Here is a 17,942-nt window from a genome sequence, read left to right as displayed (position 1 = left end):
GTTAAGGACATATGTTGGCTCCATCTGTGAGTTTCTCCTGGACTTGAATGAAAAGAAACAGAAAAAGGCAGCCGAGTGTGATGGTGCACGCCTGGGAGGTCGAAGCGGGAAGATGGCGAGTTCTAGCCCGATTTAGGGAGACCTTTCCCAGAATTTTAAAAAGGGCTGGACCCGTACCTCAGTGGGAGGGTCCTGGGTTCAAGCTGCAGTTAAAAAAAAAAAAAAAAGAAGAGGAGGAGGAGGAGGAGTGTGCCCTCGCCAACATCCTTCCATCCCAAGTTTTTGGAGAAAATGCCTCCTTCTCGGGTTGGGTGATCCTCGGCCCCGCCTATTAGCGGGAAGAAGGGCGGGGCGGGCGCCTAGCCCACCCATTGGTCCTTTTGCAGGCTCATTTGCATGACCGGAGGGGCGGGGCCGGTGGTGACGTAACGCAGGGGATGCCTGGGTGGCTGCCCCTGCGCTACCAAGCAGTCTACGCCCGCGAGTGCCAGTCTGTGCTCCGGCTCCCACCCCGCCCTCTCGACCATGTACGACCCCGAGCGCGGCTGGAGCTTGTCCTTCTCGGGCTGCGGCTTCCTGGGCTTCTACTACGTGGGGGCGACCCGCTGCCTGAGCGAGCGCGCCCCGCACCTCCTGCACGACGCACGCATGTTCTTCGGCTGCTCGGCCGGGGCGCTGCACGGGGTCACCTTCCTGGCAGGAGTCTCGATCGGTGAGTCCCGGCCAGGAGTGCTGGGGACCCCGTCGGTGTGGCACACGCACCCCGGCTGCACGCTGCAGGTCCCCTTTCAGACTGATGTCGCCTTTGCAGGGCCCTGGAAGGCACGGGAACTCTCGGATGCTCAGGCGGGAGCGGGACTTCTGGAGTCGGGGACGTCCTGCGCCTCCCTACCCACGGGGACCCCTCCCTTGAAGGGAGCCCCCAACCCCAGGACAGAGCCGGGTCACCCCAGAGTGACGGGGAGGAGGGAGCAGGACCCTGGGGTGGGGGAGCGCAAGGTGGTGTTGCCCCCAGCGTTCTGAGCTCCTCCTGCACCCTGGCCCTGGGTGTGACCTAGAGCGGGGCCTTGGCTTCTGCTGAACCAGAAACTGAAGTAGGAGCTGGGGTGTGTGTGTGTGTGTGTGTGTGTGTGTGTGGTACTGGGGATAGGATCCAACACCTTCACACCAAACTACATCCTCACCCCATCCACCCCCTTTTATGTTTTTTATTTTAAATTTGTCGTTTTGAGACAGGGTCTTGCTAAGTCTCTAAATTGCCCAGGCCGTGCACAGACTTGGAATCCTCCAGCCTGGCTCGGTGACCTCCAAGGCAGGCCACTGAAAGGGAATGATGCTAAACAGGATGATTGTTTCCCTCTTTCCTCCTTCTCTGGTGTTTGGGACCCTCCCTGGGGGCTGGAATGGACCCTTGGACCTCTCCTCCAGCCTTCACTGACCTGGGCCAGCCCTCACCTGCCCAGCTCGGTGTCCCTGACAATGACACCTGGACATTTGATTCTTGGCCTAATTAAACAGTTGTCTGTGTGGTGGAGAAGGGAGGAGATAGAGTCTTTCTCCCTTACCCAAACTACCAGAGTGTGGCATCTTTCCCAGGGACCTAGGTGCTATAGCCCAGGGGTTCTGAGCCAGCCCTCAGTGGCAACAGGGAGCTGGTGACACCCAAAGGTGCCCCGGCAGGATGATAATGCCCCTTATCAGTCTCTGTTTACCTGGGCTTCTTCTGCTGTTTACTGTTTGCAGGCCTGCCGAGCCAGCAGGGAGTGACTTTGGCAGTAGTGGGGAAGCCTCTGCTGTCAGCAAAGCTGTCATTGGGTAGGATCGGTGAGCACACCCTGGCCTGACCGGATTTGGGATTAGGAGAGAGACTGCCCTGGCAGGTTGCCTGCCCGGCTGTCTTCCCCAGAGAGGGAGAGAGGAGCAAAGGGCAGAACTTGTCTCCTCTGGGAGGATTAGACTGGCTGTCTGTACACCCTGGGCTTTCGCAATGATAAAAGCCCGCTCTTGTGTCCTGGGGTGGCCTCCAGGCACCATATGGACAGGTGCGGAGTTGGGACAAAGCCCTGAGCCTGAAGAACACCAACTCCTCTGGAGAGGGGCTTCCTAAGTAGGCAGAGGGCAAGTGCAGCCTGAGGGTGTACCTGGCAGGACTTGGGGAGACACAGGGGCCACCAAGGCCCAGGAAAGGGAATTGAAGGTGTCAGCAGCAGGACCCACTCCCTGTGTTGCTCCAGAGGCTGTGGGTTCCTACATTTCCCAGGGGCTTTGATGTGGGCACGGGTCCTGAGGGAATCTCAGCAGAGACTGGGCCTAGCGGAAAACACGGCAGAATCTGAGAGCAGGTGCAAGATGAGCAGGTGGGCAGGAGCAGCTGGGAACCAGGTCAGAGTGAGATCAGGACGGTCTGGGGACATGTCTGTCCTTGTGCAGCCCAGGATGGATGGACGGCCAGGCCTGGGGCAGGGAGAAGCGGGCCTGTGTGCCAGGGTTGGGCTGGACCGGTGCCCAGTGCTTACGACACTGTTTGGTTAAGTCTGGCATCAGGGACTCGGGGTGCAGACAGTTACTTGTTGGCGGCCTCTTCTGTGTGGAGTGCCTTACAGATTACATGTTGCCTCATCTTCTCTGCCTCCAAAACGTGGGTAACCTTAACCTGCACGACACACTCAGGTCCAAGCGTGCATTCTTTCTCTACCGCCCCGTAACGGCGAGACCGTCTGTGCCAAAGCTGAGATGCCGCCGTGTTCCTGGCTTTGTGGATGCACAGACAGGGTGCTGGAGTGGAGGCCAATGAAAATATACCACAAGCCACGTACGGCATCCTCCATTTCCTTGTTGCTGTGTCGGCAAGTCAGACACACAGGTGACATTCGTTGCGTAGAGTCCACTCTGCCCCCAATATTATTTTCACATCTAATCAATAAAAGCCATTGTTCGGTGGCCTGCCTTGCAAGTGCAAGGACCCGAGTTCAATCCCTAGTACCAAAAAACAAAAACAACAAAAAAAAAGCCATTGTTGATGAGCTGTTTTCTACGAAGCGTCTGAAGTTTGGGGTGTATTTTACGCAGTTCCAGGCAGACTAGTCCCATCTCAAGGGCTCCCGGGCTGCAGCCAGCTACTTACTGCATTCATAGACAGAGGTCCAGAAGAAGGTGCGCAGCCTCCTGGTTTCTGATCTTGCCAAAAAGCATCCCTCGTCTCATGGTGGTGTTTTCTTTTGTGTGTTTGTCTCTGGTCCCCAGACCTGGCTCTGCAGATGCTCATGGACCTGGTCCGCAAGGCCACAGCTCGGAGGATGAGCACCCTGCATCCATCCTTCAATCTGGGCAAATGCTTGCGAGACGGCCTGGAGGAGATCCTCCCCGACAATGTGCACCAGCTCGTCTCTGGCAAAATCTGCATCTCGCTCACCAGAGTGTCCGACAGGGAGAACGTGCTGGTGTCTGAGTTTCGGTCCAAAGAGGAAGTTGTGGATGTAAGCCATTTGCTCCTCTGGGTATTGAGGTGTTGGCAAGTAGGGTACTGCCCCGGGGAGCAGGAAAGTGTGCTGTGAGGCCGAGGAGCTTGTGCTGCTCATGGGCCCAGGGTACGTGCGAAAGTTGGCTTGTGGTCCACTCTACCTGCATATAAACGCACCTACTGTGTGCTGAGAGTATTTCCGTTTGGCTCCCAGATCATTTGAGGAAGCTGGGAAGTCAGAAGACGGGCGTGGCCTGCGGCCTCACTTCCTTTTGTCTCCCCAGGCTTTGCTGTGTTCTTGCTTCATCCCTTTCTTCAGCGGCATCATCCCTCCAACCTTCAGGGGTGTGGTAAGTGCACCTTGGTGGCCGCTGGAGCTGAGCGGGGTCGGCCTCTTTGAAGTGTAGCTAGCAGCCTGCTTCCACCTGCAAGGTGGGAGGTCCAGGCACCCCTGGGCTATGTGAGCCTGGTTGCTCTCAGCCTTGCAGATGGAACCATAGCTGGGCCAGCTTCTGGGTGGTCTGGGTAGCAAAACTCGCTTGCTGTGCGGTTGATAACCCACCTGTAAGGTACACCTGCTGGTTCACTTAATCTTCCCGAACTCTCAGCAGCTAGCTTCCCAGCGCCCAGTTCAAGGTGTTTAGGAATTCCTTATTCTTCTAAGGTAGCCCTTCAGTTTTAGGGGGAGCTGTAAGTTAAGTGTTTCCCAACTGCAATGAAACTTTGTGTGTCTGGCCTTACACAGGTCTTTGCTTTATTTTATTTTATTTTATTTATAAATAGACATAATGTTTTATTACCATTAAGACTAAATAAAAACTTTTGCTGCTTTGCAATGCATAAGCCCAGCTGGGCTGTGCAAGCCTTGCCTTTTAAGGTGTTGTTTTTTGTTGTTGTGTGTGTGTGTGTGTGTACCGGGGATGGAACTCAGGACCTAGCACTTGCCAGGCAGGCACAATGCCACTGAGCTACATCCCCAGCCCTTAAGGTCATTTTTGAGTCATAGAGTAACTCATGAAATCGGCCAGCAGCAGGGGAAAGGGAGTCACAGGTAGGAGCCACCTGTGCCACCCTCTTGGGTGCCCACAGCTGAAAGGAGGCTGCTGCTGCTCTCTGCTGCCCTCCCCAGGCAGGACGCCTATGCGCTTGTGTTCTGGGAATGGGGAGTGAGTGACCTAAGCACAGCTAGGTTTTGGATGTTGGCCCCATGCTGTTGGTGGCATGGAAAATTAAAATCCAAAGCCATGAAGTGGTCGCCCCGACATGGAGCTGGACCTGACCCTCTGCTCCGCCACACGATGGCAGGGTGCTGGGCCCTCCTTCCTGAGGAGCGCACATGACGTGCTTAGCACTGAACCTGGCCTGGGACTTGGGGAAGGTGTCTGGCCCAGGGACACAGCCAGGGATAGGATGATCGCTCGGTCAGCAGATGCAGCAGAGGTCCAGTCACCCTCGATGCCCTCTTGGAAACTAGGTCTCTTCCCACCCAGCCTCTGCCTGAGTAAGCTTAAAACACCGCTATAGAAAAGCTGCAGGGCTGGGACTTGGCTCATGGCAGAGCGATCGCATGGGGTACACACACCCTGGGGTTCATCCCCAGTGCTGCCTCCAAAAAAGTCTTAAGTGGATAAAAAAAAATGAAAAGTGACTGACCTGTTCACCCCTATTCAGTCTTCTCTGAAGATTACTGACTGTATTTTTATTTTTTGGTGGTGCTGGGGATCCAGCCCAGGGGCACTCTACCACTGAGCTACACCCCCAGACCTTTTGATTTTTCATTTTGAAACAGAGTCTTAACGGAATTTCCCTGGTGGGACTCAAACTTGCTATCCTTCTGCCTCAGTCTCCCCGAATGCTGGGATTACAGATGTGCACCACCACGCCTGGCTAGGATTCCTGACATTAGATTCCGTGTCCCTTCATGTCCTTGAGGCTTTTGCTGTCTTACTTTGTCCACCATAGAAATCTTGATATTGTGGCCAGGCACCTGCTTGACCTGTTTTGGACTTGGGGCCAGTGTCTCTCTCTCTCTCCTGTCTCTCTCTCTCTCGCTCTCGCTCGCTCTCTCTTTTTCCTTTTTGGTACTGGGGATCCAACTCAGGACCTTGTACTTCTGAGACAGGTGGTGGAACCACTGAGTCCTCAGAGTTCTCTTGATGGTCTCCCTCCCATGCACCAGGCAGCAGGGCCATGGCAGCTGGGGCTGGGGCTGGTTCTAGACCCTGGCTACCAGGTGCAAACTGCCCATGGTATACCCAGCCTGCCCCAATTGGGTGTGGGCCGTGATGTGAAAGGTATAGGTAAACTGGTCCTAAGAATAACTTAGCTACCTCCTGCGGTAAAGGGGGACATTTTCTAGGTCCCGGGTTCACTGGTTTAGTCTCAAGAGCCCCTCAAGTTGTTGGTTCTCCTTTCCAAGGTATGGAGGCAGAGAGGTTCATGGGTTAAATATCTTGTCCCAGATTTCCCAAGAGCAAGAGAATTCTGGATTTGAACCCCTGCCTTAGGACCCAGCCAGAAAAACATGGGCTGTACCCTTGATCCTCTATCTCCCTCATTGCCTGGCACTGCTATGCAGTACACATACTATACAACAGTATGCAGCGGCCTTGAAGGCCAGTGTAGCCAGATCTCTCCCATTATAGGAATGCGTGGTAAGGATTTGTCGAGAGAGTGATTCCTAAGCTGTTGCTAGCCCAGAGCTGTGGACAATAGCGGTCCTTTGTCCCCTCCTTTGAAGCGATACATGGATGGAGGCGTGAGCAACAACCTACCCATCCTGGACACCCGAACGACCATCACGGTGTCCCCCTTCTATGGGGAGTGCGACATCTGCCCTAAGGTCAAGTCTACCAACTTCCTTCACGTGACCTTCACCAACCTCAGCTTCCGCCTGTGTTTGGGGAACCTCTACCTCCTCTCCAGGTCCTTCTTTCCTTCCAATGTCAAGGTGAGTGGGGGCTGTGGGGCGCCGTGCCTGTCTCCCGCGTGCACGGAGATGCGGGCTGCTTTCTGGACAGAGAAACCTTGTCCCTGGCATTGGTGGTTAACTCCAGGAAAAGCTCTTGTCCCGGGAACTTGGGGACTGCCGCCCCTTCCTAGATATCAGCTGGGGTCACACCGACAGAGCCAAAGCTCCGAGCTCTTCTGGAGCCAGGGATTGGTTTTTCACTGCGGTGCTAGGGGTCTAACCCAAAGCTTCACATGCGCCAAGCAAGTTCTCTGCCACTGAGCCAACCCAGGAATTTTATTTCTATCTTAGTTACCAACATGATTCTGACTTGCAGCTGTGGTCAGAAGCGGGACACAGCAAAACCAGCATTCTGGGAGGCTAAGCCAGGAGGATGGAAAGTTTAAACTCAACCTGGGCTACTTAGCCAGTTTAAGGCTCAAGGCCAGCCTGGACCACATAGTGAGACCTTGTCTCAAAAATCTACCCCTGCAAAAAAAGAGCCCCCACACGTGGTGCTTACCCCTGACCATTGTTTCTGTGTGTTTGGCCACTCAGGCAGCGTAAGGACCAGAGCAGGGTATGCCCACTGCCAGTGCTGTCCTGAGGACAGAGAAGCCCACACCCACAAAGGCACTCACTGTGTCCCCTTCTGCTCCTCGGCTCACCACAGGTGCAGAGGAGGCAGCTGTTACTCCCTGTGACCGATGTATAGAGTGAGTGCCAACATTTCCTAGGGTGACTCCAGGGAGCCCAGAGAGACAAGGCCCCACTCACAGTCTAGTGGCAGACATCTGAGCATAGCCCCGAGCCCTGTTCTGTGCCGCGCTTGGCGTACCCAGGTGTCCTTCAGGTGTCCTGTGTCCCCCGATGATGTTGACATCCATGGTGACTGGCGTGATTTGCTCACAGGTGATGGGGGAGATCTGCCTTCGAGGCTACCTGGATGCGCTCCGGTTCTTGGAGGAGAATGGTGGGTCTGGGCTCTTCTGTCCGCCGTCCAGCTTTCTTGGGAACTCTGTAGCCCTTACTTCTGTCCCTTGTGCCCAATGCCTTCCTGCCCTGTCTTTTCTCCCCTGCTCCTCTGCCCCGTTTTACAGACCTGGATGCCGTGATCCTGGGATTGGACCAGAGCGTCCCTGCTTTGCTTTTCTTTCTTCTGAGCTCTTGGGAGCTTTCTCTTAGCTGGGATGGAAGTTAAACAAGTCCTGGGACAGCTCCAGATGAAGCAGTCTGATGCTGTGCCCAGCCGGGCCTAGCTTCGACTGCGGGGCTGGTTGATTCAGCTTCCCAGACCGGTGCCCACTTTTGAGCCTCCCTGCTCTCCCTGCTGCAGTACTGGGCAGAAGGCACCATGAGTTGGGTCACATTGCAGTGGCTGGGGTGCTGGGTAGACCACAGTGGCCCCATGAGACTGCGGTGCCAAGGGACACTTTAGCTGGTCGGTGACCACGTAGGGACAAGCTTTCCCTCCTCCTGTGGGGGCCGAGGGATGCGCAGCTCTCCTAGCAGAACCAGATACCAGCTGTGTGGGGACTGTTTGCCTCTGGCTGGCTGATGCGTTGGTACTTTGAATTAGTGTCTGGCCAGGACCGAGGTGATGCACTGTTCAGAGGACACACGTGTGCCCATGTGCCCTTCCTAAATGCCCAGCTGGGGCTGTGTGTCAGGGCCACTGGTGGACAAGGAGTCCTGCCCTGGGGGAGCAGAGAGTAGAAGGAAGGACCAGGTGAGCTGACCAGAAGAGGCGGGTGCTGTGTGACCATGAGGGGAGGAGGTGAGCCAGCAGGGCCAGCGTGATAGTACAGGAGAGCTGGAGCCTGGGACCTGTGGTCAGGCAGGGGTGGAGAAGAGAGGGTAGGAATGGTGCTGGCTGGGCCCCGTGGACCTGGGGAGGGGTTTGTATCTTGCAGCACTAGGGAGCCCCTGAGGACCCTGGAGCAGAAATGAGGTGGTCAGAGGAGGAGAGCCTGTCTGGCTATAGTGCAGAGGGCAAGAGCAGGAGCTGGCTGTGACGGGGCACCTCTGGTCCCAGCCAGTGAGGAGCCCGAGGGGGGAGGACTGCTTGAACCAGGAATTGGAGGCCAGGATGGGCCACATTGTGAGAGCCTATCTCAAAAGCAAACAAAAACAGAAGGTAAGACCAGCATCCAGGGAGCAAGCGAGGCGGCTGGGGCTCAGCCAGGGCTTGGGCTGGGGCCAGGGCAGGGTTTCAGATGGAAATGGGCCCAGAGGCAGTTGGAAAGGACCCTGGAGATTTGGAAAGAAGATGCCCGAGGCCAGGGAGATGGGCTGTGTTCGCTGGCTGGGGACCTCAGCAGGGCACAACACTCTGGAAGTGGACCCCTGGGCCGTATAGGGGGGCAGGGCTTCCCCGGGCTGTATAGGGGGGCAGCAGCTGGGAGGGTGAGGGGTGGCAGAGCAGAAGCCCGGAGTGGCCTGGGAGATGCTGGGGCACCTCAGGGACAAAGTGCAGGAATCCCTGCACTCTCTCCTGAGCGAACGTGGGTCACTGCCTGGTCGTGCCCAGTCCAGTGGGGGTCAGGGTTAGGTCCCACATGGGAGCAGGACACACGCAGGGCACTGAGCACCATACGGCTTCCCTGTAACCCACTGGTGCCTCCGTCGCATGTTCCAGCTGTGTGACTCTGGCCAAATACTGGGACCTCTCTGTGCTCCGATTTCCCAGCCGGGAAATGGAGATGGTGCACATGGTAGCCGTTGAGTGGCCCCTGGCAGATCCACAGCTCAGGGCCTGAAGTGCAGGTGCGACCTGTGGTGCAGTCGTTGTAAATCAGTAATAACTCTTGGCTTCCACTGCGGGAGTCAGATGTAGGTATGGAGCCCATGCACCTGCCGAGTGCCCCAGGCAGGAGCTGAGCCCACCTCTGCATGCTTCCAAAGCCCCCACCCTTCCTCACTGCTGCAGCCCCAGCCCTGGTATCTAGGGAATAACAGGCAGCGCTGGTTTCCCTCCTGTGTCCCCGGGGGGTGTGAGGCTGGGAGCAGGACCCTGCTTCCCACGTCCCCTGTTTCACGTTTCCCGCCCCTCTCCAGGCATCTACCATGGGCCCCAGCCCTGCCTGAAGTACCCGGAGGAAGAGGCAGAACTCGACGTCACAGAGGCCTGCCTGGAAGGGCCGGGCCCGGGTCCTGCTGAGGGTGAGGAGCTGCTGGAGCACCTGCGCCTCAGCATCCTGCCCTGGGACGAGCGCATCCTGGACTCCCTGTCGCCCCCACTCACTGCGGGTGAGGCTGCTCGCGTTCCGGAAGTGGCGCGTGTGGGGCTCCATCCTGTGTGTCATGGAGGAGGGTGGCGGTGTTGTCGTGGGGAGAGGGGAGAGGGGGTGCAGAGTGGCCGGGCTCCACAGGGCTCCTGCCCACCCATCCCTGCACCTCCCAGGCCTCCCTTCCCTTCCCATCAGGTCTTGGCCAGGAGGGAAACAGACCCCTACTCAGCACTGCAAGGAAAAAAAGGGGGATGGGGTTCCAGGAAGAAGATGAGCACAGCTGGCATAGGCAGATCTGTCAGTCTAAGAGATTTGCTGTTCACTGGGAACCCTGTGTTCCCCAAGCGATGCGGAGCATTGATCCCAAGGCCTTTGCACTGAGCTGCATCTCCAGACCTTAAGATTTTTTTCGAATAGAGTCCCGCTAAGTTGCCCAGGCTGGACACAAACTTGCAATCCTCCTGCCTCAGCCTCTCAGAGTGCTGGGGTGACAGGCCTGTGCCCCGTGCCTGGTGTGATCTGGTACTTTGTGCTGGTGGGAAACAAATCTCCAACGTGTCTTTCCAGCCCTGAACAAAGCAATTAAAGACCCAGGTGGCTTCCTGAGCAAAGTGGGCAACTTGCTGCCCGTCAGGATCCTGTCCTACGTGCTGCTGCCCTGCACCCTGCCCGTGGAGTCTGCCATTGCCACCGTCTGCAGGTGAGCTCAGTGCACGGGTGGGATGGGGCTCACTGGGCGGCCCTGTGTGGGGGCCGGGCGGTGCCCTGAAGGTGCAGCCAGTCCTCAGAGCCACTGGCAAGTAGAGGGCGGTGGCCTCACACAGCATCTGGTGCAGCCCTCATGATCTGGGGAAACTGAGGCCCAGGGAGGCTGAGGTCAGAGCTCTGAGGTCACCGAGCTGACTGGCGAGACAAAGGTCAGGCCTGGAAACAGGGTCTTTGTTCAGGACTTTTTTTTTTTCCTTTTTTTTTTTAAAGTTTTGGTGATGTTGAAGGTGAAATTCAGGGCCTTGTGTATATGCGGCTAGCACTCTGCTACTGAGCCACATCCCAGACCTATCTTACTTCATTTTGTTTTGTTTTTGAGACAGGGTCTCACTAAGTAGTTCAGGCTGGCCTTGAACTCACCATGTAGCTCAAGCTGGCCTTGAGCTTGCAGTGACCTTCCCGCCTAAACTCTGCAAGTACTGTGATTACACGTTTATGCCACCATGCCCGGCTCTACTTTCTTTTTAGTAAGTAAATCCAGTATATTGCTGGGCATGAAGGCACACACCTGTAAGCCCAGCAATCTGAGAGGCTGAGGCAAGGGGATCTCAAGTTCGAGGCCAGCCCGGGCAACTCAGCGAGATCCTATCTCCCAAAAAGGGATCCAAAAATGGGCTGCTGGGATGTAGCTCAATAATAATGTGCCTTGAGCTCAATCCCCAGTGCTGCAAATCACCACCACCACCACCATCATCGTCGTCGTCCCGGGCATCATCTAGCATGTCCTCCAGCCCTCTCCCCCCACATCCCATGGTGAGTCCTGGCTCTACCTGCACCCCTCCGGGGTCAGCCACTTTTCCCTACACCACCATTGCCTGCCACTCTCAGCACCCAGGGTTTCCCCCTGTGTCTAGGGATGAAGAGTCTGTGGGCACCCCGCTGGCTTTGCCTGTGATCAGTGGGGTGTCTGACCCAGATGCTCCACATGGAGCCAGGTGACCCTAGAAAGATGAAGCCACGAAGCCCCTTGAGAGCTATCTGGAACCACACATGGCCTCATTTTATTTCAGGGACCTAGGTGGGCTCCGTCTTGTTGGACCACCCCAGATCTGTCTCTAGGGAGCGCATTGGATCGGGGTGAGAGGGTCACTGGCAACTCACCTGGCCCGAGGATGCCACTGCAAGGTGGCTGCTTTGGGTTTACTTTCATTGTGCTCTTCTTCATTTCTGTGTGTGTGCGCGTGTGTCCACAAGCGCACATGTCCATGGTGGTCTTGGTTTGGCTCCTGCAGACTGGTGATGTGGCTTCCCCACATCCCTGATGATGTCCAGTGGCTGCAGTGGTTGACATCCCAGGTCTACGCCCGTGTGACGACCTGTCTGCTCCCTGCTTCCAGGTAAGTGATGTAGCCTGACGGGCACCTCTGCATTCTATGGGCCTCATGTGGACTCCAGAAGCCTCTCAGAGGCCCCTGTGCACCCAGTGGTACCTGTTACCCAGGCTGCCTGCCTGTCACCTGTGTCCCAGGGCCCTAGTGTGGATGTTGGAGAGGAGAGAGCTGGTGACAGAGCAGGGGAGGACACACTGGGTGAAGGGGACAGGTCAGGGGCCTCCAGGCTGGCACTGCCGTTATTGTCAGACACGGGCCACTGGGCAAGTAGGGGAACGTGAGGATCCAGTTCCCTGGGCAGGTGGCTGTGGGGCTGTGGGCAGCAGATCCTCGGGCCAGGCCAGGATGAGCGGGGCCCAGGCTCAGCAGAATCCGAGGGACCATGGGGCTTCCCGCCGTGCCTTGTTAGGGTGCAGTGATGCCAGGGACACTGGCGGGCAATGGTTTTGTCAGGGACACGATAAGTGACACCTGCTGATGTCCCCTGGAGGTGATGGGGGCAAGGAGGTCACTGTGGCTCTGGGTGGAACCTGCAATGCCAAGTGTGCGTGACAACACCAGGCTATCCTTGCTGGGACAGAAGTCCCCAGAGTTGGGGAAAGGGCCTCCAAGCCAGCCTCCTTCATTTGTTTCAGGTCCCAGGTGCCAGAGAGTGGCCAACACGCTTCCCCACGCACCACGGAAGGCAGCTCTTCGGGCCTGTAGACTGCGGGTGGCCAGGAGGGTGCGCCCCATTCTAGGTCCAGCCTGCCCCTCTGCTGGGCAGCATCCTTGGGGAGAGGAACCTGCCTTCCCTGCTTTCCCAGAAGGGGGTTTCTGGATCACTTGAGGAGGCATCCAGGGGACCCTTGGCGGTGCTGAGCCTTCTCACCTCAGTGCAGCTGTCCTGGCCCTGCTGTATGTGAGCTCTGGATCCTAGCCTCTTTGCTGAATCGATCTGTCCCTTATCCGAAGGCAGTGGGTTCGGTAATGGGCAGTTGGGAGTCCGTGCTCACACTGCTCTGGTATTTAGGCATCAGTTGGCTCTGATGGTTGGAAAATGTCACCAGAAAGCCAGGTGGCTCTGATGACTGGCTGTGTTTCACAACCTGCTCGTAGCTGGGCGGTACCAAGGATGGCCCGGTGCCGAGCATAGCAGGGACCATGAGCCGTGAACTTGCTCAGGCAGCCGTCAGGGCAGAGCATGGGATATGATCGGCACCATGGAGGCCCCTCCTGCCCTTGGCATTAAGATGATAATTTATCTACACCCACAGCACCCTTTTGGCCTAGCTAAAATATTTCCTAAAGAGTTTTGCATAAACAGGCAAGGGAATATAGCCACTGAATTATAAAATTTTGTGAATTTGTGAAATCTTCATAGAGTAAGCCTTAAGATACGACTACTGGGGGAGCGGGGTGAGGCACCCTGGTCCACTTTGGGCAGGAGCCAAACAGAATGGAAACTTTCACTTTCTTTCTTCGGGAGCCATTGACGTGAACTTGGCTTAATTTCCGCAGGCTTCCGGTCGGAGTCCTTTTCTCTCTCTGCATCTCTCCACACTGTGGTCTCCCACTGTGCCAGCCTTAGTGGAGACACAGGCTTGAGGTGGGGACCTACCTTCTTCTCAGGTGCAGGGGCACATCTGAGTGCAGCAGCAGGAAAGAAAATGACCCGATTCAACTCCTCCACCCTGGAAAGTTGAACTCTGGCCTACGCTGGCTGTGCCAGTGCACTGGGGTCCAAGCTGCAGGCACTTTGATGAGCCCTGGAAGAGGGGGTGTGGTTGCAAGGCAAACTCACCTGACGTGTTCTCTGTGAAAAGCTCCCTCCCTCAGGGTGTGCACTGAGCTTCCCAGCTTCCCTCTGTCCTATAAGGGCTCGCTCTGCCCCCAAAGTGATGGAAGGACCAGGGCGCGGGACGCTCTCCACCACCTGTCCCAGAAGTGGGCCCTGGGATGCTGGAGTGGGCTGGCAGAGGCCTTGTCTGACACCCGGGAGGCACAGCCGGGTGCCAAGTTTCCCTTGGATTTCTTCTGTGTGGAGCCCCTGAAGGGTCAGCCTTGGGCGTGGCAGATTCAACCCGGCCTGAGCGGTACTTAATTAGAGCACAGGCAGACTTTAGATTCTTATCAGGAAAGCCATCCCATGGCTGACTGGATTACACCGGGCTTATTTCTACCCACTTTTTAATTTTTTTTGTCCTTCTAATGAATATAATTAGGGTTTTTTTTTCTTTTAAATAATTGGGGATTGAACCCAAAGTCTTTGAACTTAACTACATCCCCAGCCCTATTTTTATTTCTTTTGAGAGAGAATCTCACTACATTGCCCCAGCTGGGCTTAATCCTCCTGTTCAGCCTGACAGGTGTGCTGCTAAAATCTTTTTTTTTTTTTAACTGCTGGGTTCTAACCCAGAGCCTCATGCTAGGCAGGTGCTCTACCACTGAGCTACACTTCCTGCCTCTTCTTTTGTGTAAGGAAGTGTGGTACTTAGAGAAATGGCCAGGGTATCCCTTTGCCCCTGTGCCTCAGGTGCTGCCCCACACCCCCTGCAGGTTTCCAGTCAGCACAGGAAACATCCTGAACCTCCTCTCAGCCCCTCAGCGGATCCCTTCTATCCGTGCACAGTGCCCCTGGGCCGTGATACTCTACTCTCAGGACAGGACATTGAATGTCAGGAAACCACAAAACCTGGTGCAGAAAATGAGCCCGACTTTTAAAAATTTTAATGTGCGTATGAATGTGTCTTTGTAGAAAGGAGACTGGAGGGGTGTTTAGCACTTACCATTTTGCGATTATTTGTAGCGGTATTCTGTTTGTTGGGCTTTTCCAAATGTCTGTACTAAACAACATACGTTTCTTTCAGCATCAGAAAGTGGTTCATAATAAATGTGATTTTTACAACGCACCTCCCTGACTCTGCCTTCTTTCCCAGAGCAAGGCACTGCTGCTCTTTCCTCTCTCAGCCGTGCTCCTTCACAGTGCTACCCTAGGTTCATGTTCTCTGTCCCTGCGTGGCCCTGCGTGGCCCTCCCTGGCCAGGGGACCTCCCTGCTGCAACGCACCCTTGGCCAGGCGCAGGGGACCAGCCCCCCGGGACTGCTCGCCTTCCTCTGTGCCACCAGACTCTCCTGCCGTGCTGTCCCCTTCTAAACCTCAGGTTCACCCCAGGACTGAGTGAGCCTGCCCTCTGGAAGGCACATGGCCTCTCCTCGGAGGCCCCCAACCCCCAGCCTGCTGTGCCAGGAAGCAGGGGCCCAGGCAGTGCCTCCACTTACCCTCCGGAATGTGGCCTTGCCTCCAACCTGCCGCTGCCTGGCCAGGCCCTGCCCCTTCGACCTGGGTTGCTGAAACAGCTTCCTCCTGGGGCCTTGTGTCAGTTCCGAGCCTCCATCTTGCCGATCAGACCCATTGCGTCACCCGGAGGCCACCTCCCCACAGAGGCTCCTCACTCGGCACCAGTGCGCTGCTCAGAGCCTCCTGCACTAACCTGCTTCCCCTCTCCGGAGGTCGGGAGTGATGGAGAGAAAGGATGCCCAGGGGCCCCTGCTGATGGGCCAGAGACTGTGCTTCCTCCCTGCTTATCAAACAACAGGGGCAAGTGCTTAAACTGCAAAAACCTTCTTGCGCTAAGGGCTAACTGGATGAATAAGCCTGCCGGGGAACAGATGGGATGTTGAAGGTAAACATAAAAACACTGACTCTGAAGACAAGTGTAAACTGAGTAAAGGCATCTGGAGTTTCTCTCCCTTGCAGTTGTGAGAAAGCCCTGACCTCTGTTTGATCTTTTTTGTTTAAAAAACCCTATAAAACAACCTCAGCCCCTGAGCAGTTGCCTCTCTGAGCTACTTGGCTCCGGAAGTGCCATCCGGCCATACTAATGAAGGTCTTTTTCCAATGGGTGTGTTCTTCATCCGGTGAAAATTCGCCGCTCTATCGAGCTCCTGGAGCCATCACTGAGCTATAGGCCCAGAATCGTGGAAGCCCTTTCGGCTGTTCAAGCTCCTCGGAGTAGAAGTAAGGCCCTAGGTCTTACACCCCGTGGCATGGAGTGTCCCAAACTAATAAACAAATGGGTGACACCAGTGGGGATTCCTGCCTCCTCCCCACTCCGGCCCAATGAGACTCGGGGTCTGATTTTGTCAGAGAACCAGTATCATCGCTGACTGTGTTTCTACCTCTAAGTGGACCAAACTGCACTTGGTGAAAATATTGCCAGATTGCGGGACTTGTCCCGAGCATCAGGTATGGGGCAGAATACCCAGAAGGAGAAGCAATTAAAGATTTACTGAGGAGTGAAAGGATGCTCCACAGGGGGCCAGTGAGAAGGCCTGAGGCTCCAAGGCATCTTGGTGCTGAGGGTTTTGAGCTTAAGGTTTGGAGTGGGCTGGAAGAGTTGGTCAGAGATGTGACAACTGCTGAGGGAGGGACGTGGTGCAACCCCTCTATCCGGAGGTGGAGTTTTTAACCTTCTATGGCCCTCAGAGGAACTGTTGTGGCAGCAAAGCCCACGGGAGTCAAATCTGTGCAGGCAACAACACGGTAATCAGGGCTGAGCTCAGCAAGGGTTGTGGAAAACCACAGGTGCACACCTGGGGCTAACTGCAGAAGCTGGGTTAGCTGGTTGCTTTTCCCGTTGTATTTAGACCTGGATAGCCTGGTGCTGGGCTAATCTTTAACTCGGAATGTAGCCCAGAAAAACACTCCAACGTAGGCCTCCCTTCTTTCTCCAGTGGTTTCCTTAGCTACCTCCTGCCTCAACTTCTGGATCCCGGCACTAAGGTTTCAGGGATGCTGGTAGCCTCACAGATATTACTAGGTGACTCTTACCAGTCAGGGTTTTGCTGTTACAAAAGCCCCAGATCTGTTTCTCACACTATACGCCCATCACACTTGGCTGCTCTAAGCTGCCTTTCTTAGTAGACTCAGCCTGCAGCGGACCAGCCGTCCAAGGACCGCTGACAACTGCCGTGGCAGGGTGGAAGGAAGACCGTCCTTAAAGGTGTCCATCTGCAAGTGACACATATCCCTCTGCTCAGTGTGTTGATGAGCAAGTCTCATGGATAGGGTGGGGAAATGCAATTCTACCAACAGCCAAAAAGAGGACCATAAGTACTGCTGGACAGCGTGGCAGGGGGCCACAGAAAAGTCTCCCACAGACCAAAACAGGTTGTTCATGGCAGTGTACACATGCAGTACCAGCTGCTCATGAAGCCGAGGCAGGAGGATAGCAAGTTCAAGCCAAGCCTTCTCCATTCCTGCCTCACCATGAAAAGAGGGGGCACTGGGGATGTAGCTCAGCACTTCAGGGTTCGTTCAATCTCCAGCACTGTAAAACAAAACAACAAACCCCTGGTAGTCTCTCTAGCCCAATATCCCTGGGTTTCAGCAGGCATACGTACTGCAGCTCTTTTCAGAGCCTTTCTGTCACTATACATTCTGATTGTCAGAAACAACCACCTGCAGTTCATCTGAGGGTAGAGTACGTGAGTCCATGTTCCTCACATGCCCTCTGCCATCCTGGCCAAGGACCTTGCACACACAGACTCTCACATATTTAGCTTGTGTTGCATGGGCGGGCAAGTTCATGCTTATCTTCTAGGATGTTGTGCTCATGAGAGGAAGGATAAAAGGGCGTGCAAAAAAGATGACTGTTTGGAGGAAAAAAATTAAGTTTATCCCACAGCTACAGGGCGCTAGGCTCATGTCTGACCTCATGAAACCCTCTAACGTTATGCCTTCAAAATCACCATGGTTTGAGCCAGGTGTGGTGATGCACGCCTGTGATCCCAGCACTTGGGAGGCTGAGGCAGGAGGATGGCCCTCTCTCAACCCCCCTGCCACCCACCCCCACACAAAAATCACTATGGTTCCTTTTACGGGTAAGAAAACGGGCAGAATCGATTTCAAATGTATCCAGCTTCTGTGACGTGTTGAAAGTTGTGTTCCCTCTAGGTCATCTTTGCAAATCTCTGCTGAGATGTTCTCACCAACAGCCTTTCAGCTGCACCAGCCCCGAAGCCCCAGCTTGGTGGCCAAGGGCAGATCTCTTGGGACTGAGGAGATGCGCCGCCTGCGGGTGCTGAGCCCGAGGAAGTAGGTGGCCTTGCAGAGCTTTGGCTTGTGAAACTGGCTACAGAGTGACATGGGTTTGGTGTAGCCCAGAGGCAGGGCTCTTGCCTACCACAGTGAGGCCCCTGGTTCCATCTCGCAAAAGCTC

At 55.5% G+C, this 17,942-nt stretch overlaps 1 protein-coding gene across 1 annotated transcript; it reads left to right on the top strand.

Annotated features, from left to right (window-relative positions):
• The first annotated feature begins 426 nt into the window (after positions 1-426).
• Pnpla3 (patatin like phospholipase domain containing 3) lies at positions 427-13,962 on the top strand. The gene is made up of 9 exons (XM_010634364.1): positions 427-712; positions 3,244-3,476; positions 3,745-3,810; positions 6,201-6,410; positions 7,323-7,383; positions 9,468-9,659; positions 10,208-10,340; positions 11,641-11,745; positions 12,375-13,962. Exons 1-9 carry the CDS (start codon positions 526-528, stop codon positions 12,442-12,444), a joined length of 1,257 nt encoding a protein of 418 aa, XP_010632666.1. The 5' UTR covers positions 427-525; the 3' UTR covers positions 12,445-13,962.
• Positions 13,963-17,942: the final 3,980 nt, after the last annotated feature.

Source organism: Fukomys damarensis, unplaced genomic scaffold, assembly GCF_012274545.1.
Source record: "Fukomys damarensis isolate Sample0158 unplaced genomic scaffold, DMR_v1.0_HiC HiC_scaffold_19, whole genome shotgun sequence".
NCBI classification, from domain to species: Eukaryota; Metazoa; Chordata; class Mammalia; order Rodentia; family Bathyergidae; genus Fukomys; species Fukomys damarensis.
The sequence above is the reverse complement of the archived record's forward strand: the minus strand, read 5'-3'. Positions and strand labels throughout refer to the sequence as shown.